Source organism: Gorilla gorilla, chromosome 1 (genome assembly GCF_029281585.2).
Source record: "Gorilla gorilla gorilla isolate KB3781 chromosome 1, NHGRI_mGorGor1-v2.1_pri, whole genome shotgun sequence".
NCBI lineage: Eukaryota > Metazoa > Chordata > Mammalia > Primates > Hominidae > Gorilla > Gorilla gorilla.
This window is the reverse complement of record NC_073224.2, coordinates 209,291,571-209,311,455: the sequence shown is the minus strand read 5'-3', so window position 1 is coordinate 209,311,455 and position 19,885 is coordinate 209,291,571. Positions and strand designations below refer to the sequence as shown.

General features: G+C 54.4%; 1 protein-coding gene across 1 annotated transcript in view; it reads right to left on the bottom strand.

Annotated features, from left to right (window-relative positions):
- LOC129531557 (basic proline-rich protein-like) overlaps positions 1-19,885 on the bottom strand; it is a gene marked incomplete at its 3' end in the record, with an annotated part of 155,003 nt that overhangs the window by 118,743 nt on the left and 16,375 nt on the right. Inside the window, exons 7-12 of the mRNA XM_063709636.1 lie at positions 19,047-19,102; positions 18,348-18,428; positions 15,390-15,645; positions 13,302-13,475; positions 12,709-12,760; positions 11,060-12,432 (exon numbers count right to left, since the gene is read on the bottom strand). Of these exons, the coding sequence (XP_063565706.1) occupies positions 11,060-12,432; positions 12,709-12,760; positions 13,302-13,475; positions 15,390-15,645; positions 18,348-18,428; positions 19,047-19,102 (1,992 nt within the window). The remainder of the gene's footprint in view (positions 1-11,059; positions 12,433-12,708; positions 12,761-13,301; positions 13,476-15,389; positions 15,646-18,347; positions 18,429-19,046; positions 19,103-19,885) is intronic.

Below are 19,885 nucleotides of genomic sequence, written 5' to 3'. Positions count from 1 at the left end.
GAGCTCCCTCCTGCTTTCACAGACCTCAAGTCTGTAAGGACCCACCTCCTCCCTTGAGCCTCCTCTGCTCTTGCCGGCTTTGACAGCAAAGCACCTCCCTCCCTTTCCCAAACACTGAAAAACAAGGCTTTGTGTTCTGTCATTTTCCTTCTAAAAACTCATCGTGAGAAACCAAATGGTCATCATTATGCCAGCTGCAATTCGTTGCTGTGTTATTTTCTAAGAGATGGAAGACAGGGCATCGGGAGAGGGTGCAGTGGGGAGAAGTGGGAAGAAACACTTCAGGGTGAATAGGCTTTAAAATTTCAACTCCAGGTTTCACAGGGAGACTGGATTAAAGAATCATTTCAAATGAATTTTGCCATCAGAGTGAGAGATATGTCTCCCCAAAATGCTTTACTTTGACAGTTGGCTTCAAGGGGCTTGACAGAATTCATTTTTCCAGCAGACAAGAAGATAAAAGTATTAAACAAAATACATTCCACCGTGAGAACTCTGTTAGCCATTTGACATAATTGTGTTTCATCCAGAGTGTTTTGGCCTTATCGCCTCCCTTTCTTTTCTTACCTTCCTTCCTTTCTCCTCTCCCTCCTTCTTCCTCCCTCCTTTTCCTTTTCATTTCTTTCTTTTTTTTTTTTTTTTGAGACAGAGTCTTGCTCTGTCGCCCAGGCTGGAGTCCAGTGGCGCGATGTCGGCTGACTGCAAGCTCCATCTCCCAAGTTCACGCCATTCTCCTGCCTCAGCCTCCCGAGTAGCTGGGACTACAGGCGCCCACCGCCACGCCTGGCTAATGTTTTGTATTTTTAGTACAGATGGGGTTTCACCGTATTAGCCAGGATGATCTCGATCTCCTGACCTCGTGATCCGCCCGCCTCGGCCTCTCAAACTGCTGGGATTACAGGTGTGAGCCACTGCACCCGGCCTCTTTTTTTTTTTTTAAGACAGAGTCTTACTCTGTCACCCATGCTGGAGTGCAATGGTGCAATCACAGTTAACAGCTACCTTGACCTCTCAGGCTCAAGCCATCCTCCCACCTCAGCCTCCCCAATAGCTGGGACTACAGGCACACACCACCACACCTGGCTAATTTTTCTATTTTATTTATTGTAGCGTCGGGGTCTTCCTATGTTGCCCAAGCTGGTCTCCATCTCCTAGGTTGAAGCAATCCTCCCGCCTCAGCCTCCTCCCTTCTTTTCTTCTCCCTCCCTCTCTCTTTCCTTCTCTTCCTCCTTCCTCTCTCTCCCTTTCCACATGTTTATTAGGGGCCTCTTAGGGAACTGCCCGGTGCTGGGGAATGACTGTGAACAAGTGAGTTCATGAAGCTTACATCCTATAAGACTTATTTGAGAAAAAAAATCAGTATTTTGACAAGTACATTGAAGAATATAGCAAGGTGACAAGACAGAGAGTGCACCTGGGGACTGGGGTGGGATTAACAAAGCTGGTCACAAAAGGCCTTTCTGAGAGGGTAATATTGGAGCAGAGATCTGAAGGGTAGGTGTGTGCCAACCCCTCTGTGAAGCACAGAGGGAGAGCATTCCAGGCACAGGCAACAGCTAATGTGCAGGCTCAGAGGTGAGAAAAAGCTCACCACCTGGAGGCAGGAGGTAGAGACCTCCTGGAGCTGGAGCATAGGACTTCGGAGGAGGGAGAAGGTCTGCTCAACTGAGGCATCCTGGAAGGCTTCCTGGAGGAGGTGTGATTCAAAGTTTGGTGGATTTCTGGGCGGGAGTGGGATTAGGCCTTGTGGGGAAGATAGAAGGAGTCAGTGAGGGTGATGACTTCATACAGAGCACACAGCATGAGTGAGTATGAGGCATGTTTGAGTCACAGCAAGTGGTCAGGAGAAAACACCACTCCAGACTGTGAGAGAAGGTGGGGACAAAAGTGATGAGGCTGGAAAGATGCTGGAGGCAAACTCTCAGGACCCTAAATGCCAGGCTAAAATCTTAAGACTACCAATGGGGTATCACTAGTGTTTTTGGAGAAAAGAAGGGATAAAATAGTAAGCCCTGTTTACTGAGCACATATTATGACCAGACATCAGCCGGGCATTTAACAGATATTTGCCACTCATTTTTATAAAGCCCAATTTACAGATAGGGAAACTAAGGCTGAGAGCAGTTATGCAACTCATTCAAAGTCACACACCAATGAGAGGTGAGGTACCTGGGTCTGTCTGACTCCAAGGCCCTCACTCCAAAATGATGACCACATGAGGGGAGGGGGTTGGAGGTGGAGTAGGGAACCCCTGGGGGTAGGGGGGTGCTAGAAGACAGCTCATTTTCTCCTGCTGTAACAGAATACCACAGATGGGGTAATTGATAAAAAACAGAAGTGTATTTGGCTGTCGGTTCTGGAGCTGGGAAGTCCAAGGGCACGGTGCTGCATCCAGCAAGGGTTCTTCCATGGTAGAAGACATTGGGTGGCAAGAAAGTGTGCATGATTCAGAGAAATGGGACCAAATTGATCCTTCTATCAGGAGCCCACTCCCTACATATTGGCATTAATCCACTCATGAGGGTAGAGCCCCTCATGACCTAAGGCCCCACCTCTGAATAGTGGTATATTGGCACTTGAATGTGGACATGAATTTTGGAGAGGGCATTCCAATCATAGCACTAGATATCCAAGGAGGCATGACCAAGCCCCAGACACTGCAGGGCTGTGGGAGGGGAGGTGGGGAAAGGGTGGGGAGTGAAGGTGCTCATCAGCCTCAAGGGCCAGGAAAGCTCAACAGAGCAGAGCTGAGGATGGAACAGGCCTTGGGGAGCAGGTAGGGGTGGGGAAGGTATGGGCCACATTTCCCAGACACCAGAGCAGTTCTCTAATGGGCTGGGGGGCCTGTCTCCCCCTTCTGCTGAGCCACTGCCCAGGATCCCAGGAGGAAGCCAAGAGGAGGAAACTCGGGCTGCAGTTGACAAACTCTGCTCCTAATCAGTTACTGATCCTCACTGGGACGAACTAACATCGCATAAATGCTCACACTGGGTAATGGTGTATCTGATAAACAGTCTCAGGAGTGCTGAGGAGGCCCAGCAGTTACAGGGGGAACCAGGACCATCAAAAGCCCTAGGACATTGACATCGGGCAGGTCTGGGTTTGAATTCTGGGTGCAGCCAGTTCCTGAATCAATGCCTCCCCAGCCTGAGATTATGCCCTTGAGCAGCTCCTTCCCCTTAGAGAGACCTGAGTGCTCTGTCCTTGTCAATTACTGGTACCACACATGACAGCCCTGCCCCAGCTTGTCACCTCACACCAGGGACATGGGGGCAGGATGGCGCACTGTGCCAGACTGGCTGTGGGCTCCCCAGAGCTCCTTGCCCACATTCTCACTCCTCAGGTTCATGGTTGAGAGCCCGACTGTGCAGCTGGATCTCCTGGGTTCAAACCCCAGTGATGTGTGACCGTGGACAAAGCATTCAACCCCTCTGTGCCCAGTCCCCTCATCTGCAAGTGGAGATGTGTTGGCTACTGCTATTGTCACCAATGCCTTCTTCCCCCTTCCTCCACCCCAGCTACCCTCACCCTCATCATCACCCCATCTCTGCCCACACCTCGCTCCTGGATGCCTGCCCCCCTGTCTCGATGTGCAAGCTCATGGAGGCTTTGGGAGGAGACCCCAGGGATGGTTGTATTTCTCAGGGGCCCCAGAAACCTGAACAGCCTTTGAGGCCCACAAGGCTGTGTCCTCAGAGGGAGCAACTTCATCATCATGGCCTTTAGGGATAGATGACCCCACAGCTCCCATGCTGAGGAGCCTTCTCATTATGGTGCTTTTGGAGTAAGGATGAGGCAGTTACCAAGTACCCACAGGGCACCAAGAGATTGATCAGAGCAGCTCTGGGAAGTGCAGCAATGATGCCCATTTCCCAGATGGAGAACGGAGGCTCCAGGAAGTAAAATGCATACGAGGGTGATATTACTTGGATGTTGTCCCCTCTAAGTTGCATGTTGAATTGCAATCCCTAGTGTTGGAGGGCCTGGTGGGAGGGCTCTTGGCTTCACCCTGGAGAGAATTCAAGGGCCAGCCAGTGGTGTTAGACAGCAACTTTTATTGAAGCAGCAGTGTGCAGCAGCAGCGTGCAGCAGCAGCAAAGGTACTGCTCCTCACAGAGCAGGGTTACCCTATAAGCAGTGTGCCCAGAGTAGCAGATCAAAGGCTGTTCTGTTGTCAGAACTCACTTTTAAATTATACCCAATTTTAATTATATGCAAATTAGATGGCAGGTTATGCAAAAAATTCTAGGGAAAGGGTAACTTCCAGGTGTTGCCATGGAAATGGTAAACTGACATGGCACACTGGTGAGTGTGTCTTATGGAAAGCTGCCTCCTCCCCACACTTGTCTTAGATAGTCCTCAATTTGGTCTGGTGTCCAAGCCACACCACCAGAGTTGAGTCCCGCCTCTTGAGTCAAGCCCTGCCTCTTACCTCAATCGGATCACGGGGGTGGATTTCTCATGAATGGTTTAGCATCATCCCCTTGGTGCTGCCCCCACAATAGTAAATGATTTCTCATGAGATCTGGCTGTTTTAAAAGTGTATGGCACCCCTCTCTCTCTTGCTCCCACTCCTGCCATGTGACATGTCTGTTCCTGCTTCACCTTCCGCCTTTAGTAAGTTCCCTGAGGCCTCCGCAGAAGCCAAGCAGATGCCAGCACCATGCTTCCTGTACAGCCTGCAGAACCATGATGCAATTAAACCTCTTTTCTTTATAAATTACCCAGTCTCAGGCATTTCTTTATAGCAACACAAGAACAGCCTAACACACAAGGTGGCACGAAGAGTAAGCAACTGAGTAAGGATTTGACCTCAGTCTGCCTGACTCTAAATTCTAGATTCCACTGCACCACATGGAGGGCTCCTGGGTGACTTTTATGTGTTCAGCTCCAGGCTGTGCATCAGGGCACTGCAAAGATAAGGCAACCACGGGAATGTGAGCACCATGAAGCCTGGGACCACCCCATTCCTGGTACAGGGAAGTTCCAAGAGTCTGACCACGCCAAGCCGCCTCCCCTACCCTCTCTGGAGCCCATCATGAGGATAGTTGCCTGGGTCCATCGCATGGCACCTGGAGCTGACAAAGCCCCTGCCTGAGCCCCGTAGCATATCCCAGTTCAAACAACTGCTCCCACAGGAGCCGTGATGGGGCCCAGCAGACACAGCTGACCCTGGAACACACAGACACTCACAAGGCCCCCAAGCGACATGGGAAGGTTTCCACCCCACTGGCATGACCAGCACAACCACTCCACAGGATCCTTTCACTGGACGGCCAGGACTCCCTGGCCACCCTGCCCATTTCCTGCCAGACTGCTCACTTACAATCATGCTACACACCTTCTACCAGCTGGCTCACCTCCTATCAGCCTACCCACATTCCTACACCTGGCTCACAGCCTACAAGAGCCTGTGCATCTCCTAGAGCTTGCTCATTTCCTATTAGCAGGCCCACCTCCTCCCTGCCTGCTTTTCTCCTCCCTGCCTGCTCACCTCCTCCCTGTCTGCCCACTTCCTCCTACCTCCTCCTTACCTGCCCATCTCCTGTCTGCCTGCCCACCTCCTCCCTGCCTGCTCACCTCCTCCCTGCCTGCTCACCTCCTCCCTGCCTGCTCACCTCCTCCCTGTCTACCTTCCTCCTCCCTGCCCATTCACCTGCTCCCACCTTCTCCCTGCCTGCCTTCCTCCTGCCTGCCTGATCACCTCCTGCCAGCTGCTCACCTTTTACTGGTCTACAGAATGATTGTGCCTTCTTTTACTTTTAGCAATTATTATGGGACATGGAAAATAAATAAAATAAATGTTCAGGGAGGCAGCAGGATTGCTGCAATCCATCCTTTCTCTCCGACTCCCAGCCTTTTCCTTCCCCATCACCTCCATCTGGACCCTTTTGCAGCTTCTTTTCAGCCTCCTGCTCCAGCTCCTGCCCCACAGTCCCTTCCTGATCAGCAGCCAGAGAGAGCAGTTATCTGCTCGTGCCTCCCTTGCTTAGACCCTTAATGAGCTCCCCATTGCTCCCAGGATGGAAGTGAAACTGGTCCCCACAGCTGACAAGAACCCACAGGTCTTTGCTATGAACCTTCTCCATGAACCTTGCCATGAACCTTCTCCATGAACCTTGCCATGAACCTTCTCCACCTGATGGGGCTCCTCCATGTTTCTCACATCGCCCCTGAGGCTGTGGCCCCGGCTCCATCTGATGCCTCTCGCTCTTCCCCTGAGCTGAGCCTGCACTTCACAGTCATGTGAAGTCAGTCCAGGGTGTCCCTGCTGATCTTGCCCTCACTGGGCACCCACAATGGCTGCACCAAGAGTGTGTCTTCCCGGGAGGGTCCTTGCATCACAGGAGACCTTCCCAGTCCTACTGATGGACCCCCACTGCTCCCCATCAGCAGCAGAGACCCTCTTCTCTCCCCACCTGGGGATGGCATTCCCGCGCGCAGTTCCTTCTCCTCTGCCCCAGGAGGATCATTTATCAATCACAGATGTGGGGCTATAGAGTCAGGACTGTGTGTCTATCTCCAGTGACCAGGTGCCAGGGAACCATTCAAATCCCAGCAATGTTGGGAAGGGGAGGAAACATGCCAACAAAACGTGGAGGGAGCAAAGAGGAAACAGAGATGTGTCTGGGAGATTAATCTGTCGCTCAGACATGAAAGAAATATGTTCAATTATATTTTATTGCATTTCATTGAAATGTACACGTCTTACTTAGCCGCCTGCAAGCCTAGGATTACCCAGAGAGAAGCACAATGAAAAACAAGGGAGAATGAAAACACAGATAAAAATGTTCCGGAAATCTAAATGATTTAGAGAGAAACAAAAACCAGGCTGGAGACAAAGAGGCCATTTGGCACCCAGGCCCACAGCACTGACGCCAGCCCCACAGCCAGATCAGCAGAGTCAGGAAACCCAGGTTATAGTCTTGGACCTGCCGCCAACACGCTGTGTGACTTGGAGCGGATCACTGCCCCCTCTGACTCTCATTTTCCATATGTCCTGTGGGACTTCTCCACAGCAACATTATGGACTTTTGGGGGCTGGATAATTCTTTCCTGTGGAGGACCACCCTGTGTGCTATAGGATGCTCAGCAGCAGCTCTGGCTTCTACCCCTAGAGAAGGACCCACCACCTCCTCCCTGCCTGCTTTTCTCCTCCCTGCCTGCTAACCTCCTCCCTGTCTGCCCACTCCCTCCTACCTCCTCCTTACCTGCCCACCTCCTCCCTGCCTGATCACCTCCTCCCTGCCTGATCACCTCCTCCCTGCCTGATCACCTCCTCCCTGCCTGCCCACCTCCTCCCTGCCTGATCACCTCCTCCCTGCCTGCCCACCTCCTCCCTACCTGATCACCTCCTCCCTGCCTGCCCACCTCCTCCCTGCCTGATCACCTCATCCCTGCCTGATCACCTCCTCCCTGCCTGATCACCTCCTCCCTGCCTGATCACCTCCTCCCTGCCTGCCCACCTCCTCCCTGCCTGCCCACCTCCTCCCTGACTGATCACCTCCTCCCTGCCTGATCACCTCCTCCCTGCCTGATCACCTCCTCCCTGCCTTCCCACCTCCTCCCTGCCTGCCCACCTCCTCCTTGCCTGCCTACCTCCTCCCTGCCTGATCACCTCCTCCCTGCCTGATCACCTCCTCACTGCCTGCCCACCTCCTCCCTGCCTGATCACCTCCTCCCTGCCTTCCCACCTCCTCCCTGCCTGCCCACCTCCTCCCTGCCTGCCCACCTCCTCCCTGCCTGCCTACCTCCTCCCTGCCTGATCACCTCCTCCCTGCCTGATCACCTCCTCACTGCCTGCCCACCTCCTCTGCCTGCTCATCTCCATCTGTGACAACTGAAAATGTCTCCAGGCTTCGCCAGCTGTCCCCCGGGCAGCAAAATCTCCCTGAGTTGACAAACCTGAGCCAGATACCCTCTGAGTTCATGTGGGAGAGGGAAGAACAAGAAGAGGGTCACAGTGATCCCCAGCCCAGGATAAAGGGAGACCCCAGAGACATCCGCTGGGGGCGAAGAGCCCATTGATGAATGGAGACCAAAGGGCACCTAACAGATCACAGCAGTTGTGTTGAGGCAGCAGAGGGTGGGCATAGGTGGATCTTAGCCACTCCTCCCTCCCTTCTAGTACATTCCCTTTGCCCTTGAAGTCCAGCCCCTGGGCTCTCTGCCCATCTCCACCAAAAGCCCTCTCAGGAAAGGCCCTGGAAATCCCCTCGCACTACAGCCTAATTGGCTGAGGTGGGGGAGGGGCAGGCACCTGGTCCCTCAGGGCAGCATTGTCCATTTGCAGACAGAGGTTTGTGGATCTTGGTGGGAGGGTGTTTAGGGACCCTCCAGGTTCCTGGCCACTGATTACACCTGCCCTCCAGGCAGGGAAACCATGCAAGGTACACCAGGCAGAGAAGCTGGGAAGGGACCACTGCTTAACACCCAGCTACCGTGTGTGAGTGTGTGTGCGTGTGTGTGTGAGAGAGAGAGAGAGAGTGTGTGTGTGTGTGTGTGTGTAAGAGAGAGAAAGACCCGTGGCTCAGTGACAGTGCAGAGCAGGTAGCAGCTCAGACACTCTTTAAGGCTGGCGCCAGTCCAGTGGTGAAGCTTTCTCATCTGTCAAGAGCAGAAAAAGATGCTCCAAGCAGGGCTGAAGAAATAGAGTGAGCCAGGCATAGCCCTGGGCAGAATCTGGGCCCAAGCCTGGCTGAGCACTCACTGTGCCAGGCCTCAGTGAAACACACTGACATTCTTCCATGCATTCATTCAGCAAATATATACTGAGCATCTACTATGTGCTAGGCTCCCTTCTAGGCACTCGCAACAGCACTGGACAAAACACAAAAGCCTCCTGCAGAGCTTATATTGAAAGTCCTCCACAAATGGCCAACAGTAGCCCACACTGATTGAGCACTCGCTGTGTGCCAGGTGGGAGCTAAACACTTTTCCTGGCTCATCTCTGAGTTAGAGATTATGCCCTCGTGTTAGAGGGGAGAAACTGAGGCTTTGGGAGGTTAGTAACTTGCCCCATGTCCCACCCAGTAAGTTCTGGGGTCAAAATTCGAATCCAGGCAGTTCTGACCAGGTCTGTTTTCTGAACCCAACACTATCAGTAGTGACAATAGCACCATTATTACTCTGAGTATTTACTTTTAAACCACCCCATCACCAGATCCTACAGCAGCCAAGACACCAGTTGAGTGTCAGGACAGGTCAGAACTTCCAAGGCTGTGGCAATCATCACTGATGCTCACTGAGCTGGGTTGCCCAAGTGGCCCTCAATGGGCCCCGCATTTTACATGCATCAAGCCAGTACATCTTCACAGAGACCAGAAGGGAGGCACATGATTACCCCCACAGCACAGTTGAGAAAGCTGAGGCCCAGTGAGGCTACGTGACCTAACCAAGGGTCTGCAGCTGGTAGGTATGAGACCCACATTGTTGAGAGCTCAGTGCAGCCTTTCTGGTCTCACCTAAGCCAGACATCCACTGAAACAGAATAGGGCAGGGACTAAGCCCCACACTCCTGGAGGAGTCCCATCTGCACTCGAGGTGCCCCATGGGTTCCCCGCCCCCCTCTACCTCACCCCAAGTCACTCCCTGGCCCCTTCCGGATGGGGCTGTAAATGGGAACTTTACCCCACCCCTGCCCCCATCTGACCTCAGAGCTCTAACCACAGTGGCTCAAACTATAGGCCTGCCAGAGCCCCGAGCCCTGCATCTGATGGGTGTGGGGGAGGAGGTGAAGGAAGAAGAAGACTGAGCCTTGGGCATGGATGGACTTTTCATGAAAACTCATCATGCATGAGAGACAGCCTCCCCTCCCCAGCCTGTATGCTCAGGCCTGTAGGCAAAGAGGAGCAGCCTCTGAGGGTTGTGAGGTCCTGAGGTCACGTAGCCCAGGTGGTAGCCCCAGTCTCCTCGTCCAGACCACCCAGAGGGAAAGGCCCCCCAGAGATGGCATCCAACTGAATTCCAAAGCCCCAGGCCCAAATCCAGCTTCTCCACTTCCAGCTGCGCTTACCTGGGCAGGTCACTTTCTGACTCAGAGTCTCAGTGTTCTTCTCTGTAGAAATGGGGACAATGTCAGATCCTGCCTGATGAGGTGGTTGAGATCAAACAGGTAGGCAAGGAGCTCAGTGCCATGCCCCACACACCCAGCAAGTGTTTCCTCTCAGATATCACTAGAGGCTGGAGACCATGGACCCTCATCTCACCTCCCTGGACATGTGGGGTTTCCAGGAAGGCAAGGCATGTGGAGACAGGAGATGACTCACCCGAGGTCACAGGTAGGTTCAGCGTGAAGCCAGGGCTCCTCCTACACCTTCATTCCAGACTCTGATCATCAGCGCTTTCAGAGAAGGGGACAAGGCCTCCTCCCCACCCACCACCACATGGAAGGAGCTAGAACCCTCGTCATCAGCAAGGAAGGGGAACATAGTCACGGAGGCTGGGGCAGAGGAGAGTGGCATTGTCACCCAGAGAGGGTGGAAGTGCAGCACCTGCAAGAATTAGCACAGCGCAACTTGTTCTATTTTAGTCGGAGTCTCCACGTCTACTATCTTAGTGGCTCCTGCCACTCAGGAGAAATGGGCACGGTAAACATCTGCCTGCTTTCCAGCTGGGGAAACCAAGGCTCAGCAAGGGGAAACAATTGACTTACAACTGAAGAGACAATGAGTCACAGACATGGGATTTGGACTCAGTCCTCAACTTGAACCCAGACTCTCCCACAGCACCAGTCACCCAGTGCATCAAAGGGGCACTAGACTGGGATATGGGGTGCCTGGGTCAAGCCCAGCTGGTCATGAGCTAGCAGGCGAACTCAGCAGTTTCCCAAAGGCGCACCTCTCCTAACCTTTGCACAAGGTGTTTATCCAGGGTGTTCTCCCACCAAGGGCTTCATAGCTTGACTCTGGAGTTACACAGAGCCAGGTTCAAATTCTGCAGCTCCCTACCATGTTCAACCTCTCTGACTCCAGAGTCCTCATTGGTGAAATGGGAAATCTGCCTCAGGATGAAGTGAGATGGCACAGGCAGTGCCTGGCACAGCAGAAGCCCTTGGTAAGTGGTGGTGGTGATGGTGGTGGTGGTGGTGGTGGTGCTGGTGGTGGTAGTGGTAGTGATGCCTGTGATAGTGGTGGTGATGATGGTGGTGGTGATGGTGGTGGTGGTGGTGGTGATGCTGGTGGTGGTGGTGATGCTGGTGGTGGTGGTGGTGGTGGTGGTGGTGGTGGTGGTGGTGATGCTGGTGGTGGTGGTGATGGTGGTGGTGACGGTGGTGATGGTGGTGGTGGTGGTGGTGATGGTGGTGGTGGTGGTGGTGATGGTGGTGATGGTGGTGATGGTGATGCTGGTGCTGGTGGTGGTGGTGGTGATGCTGGTGATGGTGGTGGTGGTGGTGGTGGTGATGCTGGTGGTGGTGGTGGTGGTGATGGTGATGCTGGTGCTGGTGGTGGTGGTGGTGTTGCTGGTGGTGGTGGTGGTGGTGGTGGTGATGGTGGTGCTGGTGGTGGTGGTGGTGATGCTGGTGCTGGTGGTGGTGATGGTGGTGGTAGTGGTGGTGGTGATGGTGGTGGTGGTGGTGGTGGTGATGGTGGTGGTGGTGGTGATGGTGATGCTGGTGCTGGTGGTGGTGGTGGTGGTGGTGGTGGTGGTGGTGGTGGTGGTGGTGGTGATGGTGGTGGTGGTGGTGATGGTGATGCTGGTGCTGGTGGTGGTGGTGGTGATGCTGGTGGTGGTGGTGGTGATGGTGATGCTGGTGATGGTGATGGTGGTGGTGGTGGTGGTGGTGATGGTGGTGGTGGTGGTGATGGTGATGCTGGTGCTGGTGGTGGTGGTGGTGATGCTGGTGGTGGTGGTGGTGATGGTGGTGGTAGTGGTGGTGGTGATGGTGGTGGTGGTGGTGGTGGTGGTGGTGATGGTAGTGGTGGTGGTGATGGTGGTGGTGGTGGTGGTGGTGGTGGTGGTGGTGATGGTGGTGGTGATGGTGATGGTGGTGATGGTGGTGGTGGTAGTGGTGGTGGTGGTGGTGATGGTGGTGGTGGTGGTAGTGGTGGTGATGGTGGTGGTGGTGGTGATGGTGGTGGTGATGCTGGTGGTGGTGGTGGTGATGGTGGTGGTGGTGGTGGTGGTGATGCTGGTGGTGGTGGTGGTGATGGTGGTGGTGGTGGTGATGATGGTGGTGATGGTGGTGGTGATGGTGGTGGTGGTGGTGATGGTGGTGGTGATGGTGGTGATGGTGGTGGTGGTGGTGATGATGGTGGTGATGATGGTGATGGTGGTGGTGGTGATGATGGTGGTGATGGTGATGGTGGTGGTGGTGGTGGTGATGGTGATGATGGTGGTGATGATGGTGGTGGTGGTGGTGGTGATGGTGGTGGTGGTGGTGGTGGTGGCGGTGGTGGTGGTGGTGTTACAATTCTGCACCAGTTCTTTATCCTTCAAAACACAGCTCTAGCATGTGCTCTGGGAGGGCTGCTGCCTGCACATTCCAGGGGGCGCCCTTCACGGCATGTCCATGTGTGAGTTGTGCAGTGCACAGCCTGTGCAGCAGTATGCTGAGGCCCTGAATTCTAGAAAGCCTTTCCTGACTGGCCGGGTTTGGTCAGGGGCCCCTCTCTCCTCTGTCACCCCTGGTCCACACCAGACTGTGAGTTCCTTTAGGGTAGGGGCTTTGTCCTGCCCACCCCTGTGTCCCCAAGCCCAGCTCAGTACCTGGCCCACAACAGGGCAGACATCAGCAACCATTCCTTCAGCTCATGGGCAGCTGAGCACATATTTACATCTATGTTTAGGCTCCAAAGCTCTTAACTGAGGTCCAAAGATCTTAAGTGACTGAAGTAGTTAAACGTACCCTACTGACATTTGCAAAGCCAGAGATCTGAAGTGGCCAGTTAGATGCAGCCTCATGTCAAAATACACAAGCCCCACGTCTCATTGCCAAGTCACATGCCTGACGACCCCCATGTCCCCGCCCCTCCCGGCTTAGCACCAGCTGAGACTTTGAGGAGACGCAGCGAGGGCATCTGTCTCAAACGCCACTGAGTTCCCTGGCACTGCAGGAAACCTAAGGGTCTATTTCGTAGGCCATGTCAAAATGTTTCTGGTGTTGCCCAAAATAGCTGCTCCAGACACTCGTGCTGTGCCAACCACAGGAGGAGAAATGGCCCAAACATGTGACATAAGCAGGTGTGATGAGCTGCACCCCCCAACACACGAGAGGGGCAACTCCGAGTGCAGGAGAGTCCTGGCCTTCTCCAGACGTCCCCAAAGGGCCATGCAGGGACCGAGGCTTGGCGTCCACTCACCTCGGGCATTTGGTTTCCTGTGGTGCTGGCCGTGAGGCAAATGTCCCTGGAAGGGGGCGTCAGGCTCAGTGGCCTTTGGGGGCAGCTGGAGCCTCCATGTGCCAGGCCCTGTGCTGGGCACTGGGGTTGCAGAGATGCCAGATGCCTTCCGGGGAGGGGCGTCTATGCTGAGCCCTGAGGGTGAGATGTTAGGCAGACGTGGAGGGTGGGGACTGACCGTCACACACTGCTGTCACCTGCCACGTGCTGGGCTGTGTTCTAAGCGTTTACTCGTATTAAATCCTCACAGTAGCCCCCTGTGAGAGTGAGGCAGACACTATCACTACCCCCAGTTTACAGATGAGGAGACTGAGGCACAGAGAGGTTAGGAACTGCTCATCATCCAGTCACCCAACAGGCCAGGTTTCAGACCGAGGGGGCCTGGTTCCCGAGTCCTCCCAGGTCCCTGCTGTGCATGGGCAGAGGGAACAGCAGTGGCATAGGCTCAGAGGCAAGAGTGGGGGCAGGGAAGACTCAGGCAAGGGATGTAGCTCAGTCTCACCTGGAGTGACAGTGTGAGCAGCTGAGGGCGAGTAAGGCTGGGGGAGGGGCCGGCCCCAGGGAGCCTGACCCGCAGTCAGGGTATGACCACCCACACTCACTGCCCCGGGCAGGAGGACAGGGACAAAGCTTTGCCCTCAGGGCACTAGGTGGTGACTCCTGCAGGTGTCACTTCCCCACTCCCGGGCTATCTTTGTCACTTCTGGGCCCACAGCCCCTGGCATGGGGCAGGGGCAGCCCTTGTCCATTTGGACTGCACGGGGCATTGCTTTCTCCTGCTCTGCACTCAGCCCCGAACAGGCACGATGCAGCTGCAGATATGGGGGCCATTGCCCTCTAGCTCTTGACCCAGCCGGGGACAAAGGTGGGCATCCTGAGTGCTGCACCCAACATCACCAGCTCCCTCATTCCTGGCATGTGGTGGGGTCACTCCTCCCACCCCCTCTGAAGGCAGATGTGGTCACGTGACTGGCTCTGGCCACTGTGCTGTGAGAGGCGGCAGCATGTGTCACCTCCAGGAGGGGCATAAAGGACCAGGGCAGGGTTGATGCCTTCTTCCTTTTGCTGTGTGACAACAGAAGCCCCGCCCAGGTGAAAGGTGAGAGACTGCAGTGAGCAGAGCCCCGAGCCCCGTCCTGAGCCTGCCAGGCAGAGGGCGCAGGGCCGTTAGTCACTGCAGCACAGCCCAGGCCCAGCCCATGCCCTGCACGGAGCCAGGTCTCCCGAGAAGGTGAGCACCACTGTGAGGAGTGAGGGGGTGGGGAGGCCGACTCCCCAGCCCCCAGGCCCCCACGGAGGCTGATCCCTGTGGGACGGGTCCCTCGACGCCACCAGTCACAGGTGTGGTGGTCCTGCCAGCATCAGGGTGGCTCCCAGGCCCCACCTCCAGCCTCTGACTGACCCAGACCTGGGGCCAGACAGGCGTGTTCCATGACAACATGCAGCTTGCCCCAGAGAGCCACTGGGTGCCCCATCCCTCTGTATTTACTCAGCCACTCAACAAGGAACATAGCCGGACACCAACCCTGTGCCAGGCATGTGCTGGGCCCTGGAAATACCCAGGAACAGGATCCATGAGGCCCCTGCCCGCCTGGAGCTCATGGACTAGTGAGAGCAACAGTGATTCCAGTAAACCCCCAAGGAAAGAATTACAGAAGGTGCTGAGAGAAACCAGAGGAATGCCAAGAAGTTGGGGTGAGGGGAGCCAAGTCTGTGGGCCGGTGTGGGGAGAGGTCGCATTTAAACTGATAAAGATCAAAAGGACTGGCCAAGTGGAGGAGAGCAGGAAAAGGCATTGCAGGCAGAGGGAACTGCATGGGCAAAGGCCCTGTGGCAGGAAAGGGCTTGGGTGTCCTCTGGAGAGACAGCAGGGAGGGGAGGGAGGGCAAGGGCTGGGCCACACAGGCCTGGGAGCAGCAGTGGGGGATCTGCACTTGATCCTGGAGGGAAGGAGAAGTCACTGAAGGGTCAGGAGGAAAAGGATGTGACCAGTCCTCATTTCAGAAGAACCTTCTGGGAGCCTAGGGCTAAGCACAGGGCCTGGCATACGGTTGGTGCTCAATGAATGCTTGCTGACAATGACACTGCAGGAGGGAAGTGGGGACACTCCATGTAGGGCGACACTGACCGGCCCTGTATGATGCACCTGAACTAACACCCAGCCGGCGGGGCTGTCCCCTCGAGGACAGTGAGGAGCTGGTGTTTGTGGAACAGCTGCCACCTGCCTGGCACTGAGTGCAAGCTTCTTACACGACAGCTGAAATGTCCTCAATGATGACCCCAGGAGGAGGGGGCACAGAGGTCCCTAGTGAGGACCAGGAGGAGAAGCAAAGATGTCCCCAGTGAGGACCAGAGGGAGGGGGCACAGCCGTCCCCAGGGAGGATCAGAAGAAATGAGGACCCCAGGAGAAGAGGCACAGATGTCCCCAGGGAGGACAAGGAGGAGGAGGCAAAGATGTCCATCTCCAGTGAGGAGGAGGAAGAGGGGGCACAGATGTCCCCAGGAGGACCCCAGGAAGAGGGTGCACAGATGTCCCCAGTAAGAGGCAGGAGGAGGGAACCCAGAAGTCCCTAGAGAGGAATTGGTGCTGTTTCCACAATGAAACTGGCCCAAGGTGAAATGCTCTAACCAGACACTAGTTCGTTTGAAACAGATTCTCATTACAAAGCTCATCAAGAAATATTTCAATCTGGAAATCGATGGGAGCTCATGGAAAGAATTACTTGCTGAATAATGAAGAAGGACAAGTCGATAGTACTGAGTAAACGGCAGAGGAGGAACGTCTCAATGCCTTCCCTGCCTTAGCCTGCTCGGGCTGCCATAACAACATCCCACAGACTGGGAGGCTTAAGCAACAGAAATTTATTTCTCAAAGTTCTGGAAGCTCAACGTCCAATATCAGGGTGCCAGCCTGGTGGGGTGCTGGTGAAAGCTCTCCTTAGGGTGCCTATGGAGGCTTCTCACTGTGTCCTCACAGGGGAGAGAGAGAGAGAGAGCACTCCAGTGTCTCTTCTTACAGGAGCATGAATCCCGTCAAAGAGGCTCCACTCTCCTGACTTCATCTAACCCTAATCACCTCCCAAAGCCCCCCCTCCAAATATCATCGTGTGAGGGGTTAGGGCTTCCGCATCTGAATGTGGAGGGCGAAGGGACACAAACGTTTAAGTCACATGACCTATGCACAGCCTCTCAGCCATCCAGTTGACAAAACTGTGACATTGAAATATGAGGAAACACGCAGCCTCCTAACAAGAGAGACAGAAGCCAGCTCAAGTGATAATGAATGCTACCTGGGAAACATCAGAACCTGTAGCCTGTCTAGCCGTATTTTCTAGCCATATATGTGACTCCTGAGAGCCCCATCAGTGTCCCCAGGAGAGAACCCCATGCCTGGACTCATGGTCTGGCCCTGCTCGGCCTCTAATGAGAAACAAAGAACTCAGCACCCCTAACACTGTCTCTGGACCTGATGTTGTCATTCCCTCTTCATCCACAACCTGCACCCCTAATATACAGTCTGCTTAGCTCCAAACACACTGCATACCTTAAGGAGTCCCCCAGACCACCCAGCCATCAACCCTGGCTCTGATCTCAGCCTATTTTTCCTGAACCAGACATTCAGGGCAGCTTGTCCTTGTGCTAATGTTTAATAACAGTGGGGGCAGCGCATTAACGTAGTCGCAGCCAGGATTCTGGAGTCAGAGACTTGGGTTCACATCCCGGCTTCTGTGTGACCCCGGCCAAGCTCCTTTGCCTGTCTGAGGCTCAGTTCCCTCATCTGTAAAGCGGCGGTCATGATTCCTGCCTGATGGGACAACAGGGAAGTGAGATGATGTGCAGAAAGTGCTGTGCAGGGTGTCTCTGGCACCCAGGAAATGCTCAGGAAGCGTAGCTCACTGTTGTTGTAACACTAAACAGTTTATGGGAATAACGGGCATCACTGGCAGGTTCACATTCTCTCTCCCGTGGAAATGACCATCTCTGACATTGGCACGGAGCTTGGAACCTTGCAGAACCCTCTCATGCCCTTCTTCCTAGGGGACCCTCAGAGTGACCCAAAGAGGCAGGTGAGAACATAAGCTCTGGAGCCAGACTCCCTGGGCTCCAATCCTGTCTCTGCCATTGCTGAGCTATATCAACTTTAGCAAGGTATTTCCCTCTTTGAGCCTCGTTTCCTCAGCTATAAAATGGGGAGATGATAATAATACTGACATTGTGGGCTTGTTGCAAGGGTTAAATGATTTGGTTTATGTAAAGCACCTACGATATAGGTATAGTAGTAATGTTTTTACTATAGTACGTAGAGTAGTAATGTTTTTATCTTTATCATTCTTTCCATTTTACAGATGAGGAAACCAAGGCTCAGAGAGGAAAAGTAGCCTCCTTGAGTCCTTGCAGCTGTTGATATTGCTGGGCCAGGATTCAGAAGCCAGTGCTTTGACCCACTTTCCATGGTGCAGTCCCAGGAGTTGCTGTATCTCCTTCGCTTTGGAAGGGGACAGATGGGGACAGGAACCTGGAGTCCCTCACTCTTGTCTGCATGGGCTCAGGGCCAGGCCGGCATCTGCTGCCCAGGCAGTGCCCAGGAGAAGGGGGTAGCAGAAGTGTCCAAAGATGACAGACCACACGCCCATCATGGCACTGAGCACCTGAACTTCATTTTCCCTTTGTCATGACAACAACTATTCCCACTTCACAGAGGGGCAAACTGAGGCTCCGGAGGCTGAGAAGCGTGTCCAGGATCACACAGATAATGGCCATCAGAGTCGGCTCTAACTCAGATCTGTCTTTGTCCAGGCCCCACGTCCCACCTGCCCGTGCCAAGTGCTATGCAGTTCCGGACACATCTCATTGAATCCCACAGCATCCTTGGAGGGAAATCTCACCCCCCATTGCACAGGCAAGGAAACTGAGGCCATGCTGGGCATGGAACTCCCCCAAGGCCCCACAGCTAGTGAGTGGAAGAATCCCACAGAATTCAAACCCAGGGCCGTCTGTTCCCAAACCCACAGTGAAGGTAGTTCCCTCCTCCCTGCCTTGTTCTCGAAGCCTGCAGGGGGCTCGATGACCGCACTGTGGGGAGGGCACTGCAGGGACAGAGGGGCCAGCTGGGGCCTGCAGGAGGGCAAGCAGGGCAGTTCTGATTTCTGGAGTCTCCAGGAACTTTCACAGACTTCAATCCTCCAAGAGGCCAGGAGGGAAGACATGAGAAGAATCTCATTCTCTGGGTCCTCTTCCCATGGTCTTTGCAGAGAGATGTAACTGCATCAAAAGTAGAAGTTACCACTTCAAGGGCCTCAGGATAAACCCCACAAAGATGGATTTTTCTTAACCTCATTATCTTTCCCTCCCCAGGGTCGAGGATCAAGTCAATAACTTCCTGCCCACTGCCTGCTGCAGATCCCAGCAAGGCTGCAAACCTGTGTCAGCTGTAAATCCATCTCCCCCTGCAAATCAATTGGAAACCCAGTTGCTAAATCCACCCTAAATCCAGCGGTTCACAAATCAAAGGCTGCTTCTGGGCTCATGCTGGGCTGGGCAAGGCGCCCTGGGGACGCCGTCCTTGAGTCTCCATCTCCCCAGACTCAGATTCCAACCGGGGTCAGGGGAGCAGCAGGGACCTGCCAGGGACAGGCCCAGCAGGAACTGAAGGATAAACTCCAAACCAGACGAGTGGTTGCTGTTCCAGCACACCTCGCCCTCACCAGTGAGCTGTAGTGGACGCTCCTGCCAACTGGGCCCAGGAAAACTCCAGGCGTGCCTGCAAGGAGAGGAGGGCCTCAGGAGCACAGAGAAGCCACACTGGGCCCAGAACTGAGCTGAGGCAGGTCTCACTCAGCCAGAAGCACTTGTCAAGCACATGCTCCAGAGAACACCACAGTTCTGAAGTTGCCCAGGAATTTACCTCCAAGTTCATTGTTTTGCAAAGCTAGAGAGCTTAGGCAGAGGCTCCTGCAGGTGAGGAGGAAGCAGGAAGTGGAGCTCATTCCCAGGGTTCTCTCCCTGAAGCTTCTGGAGGGTGGCACGGGTGCCAGGCAAGGGAGGTGGAGATCACGGGCACTCACTCTGCGTGGAACCCACTCACACTCCTGTCAACTGGGTCTCTATACCAGCAGTGGAATTCTTCCCTGATCCACAGATTCCCCATCCCTCCCCAGTTCCACTCCACCCCCTACAGAGCTTCCCAGTGCAATCAGCTCCAACCTCCATGCATGGCACATCCCTCTGTTCCCTCTGTCAGAGTTCCCTTCCTGCCTGTCCCTGAGCTCAGGGACAATAGGAGCCTGTGGCCAGGTTTGCCCAAAGCTGGCACCTTGACTCCTGGGCAGCAGCTCCATGCATATTGTGAACAAATGAATAAGTGAATGAACGAGTGAGCAAGTGAGTAATCAAATGGATGCAAAGGCCACTTGCCCCTGGTGCACCCCCAGCCTCTCCTGGGAATAAACTTGGCCCCAAAACACTGTCTTCATAAAGCCAACAACAGCCCCTCACACATGCCCATCACTAGCCTTAACAAGTCAATTTCCCCTCCTTTCCTCCT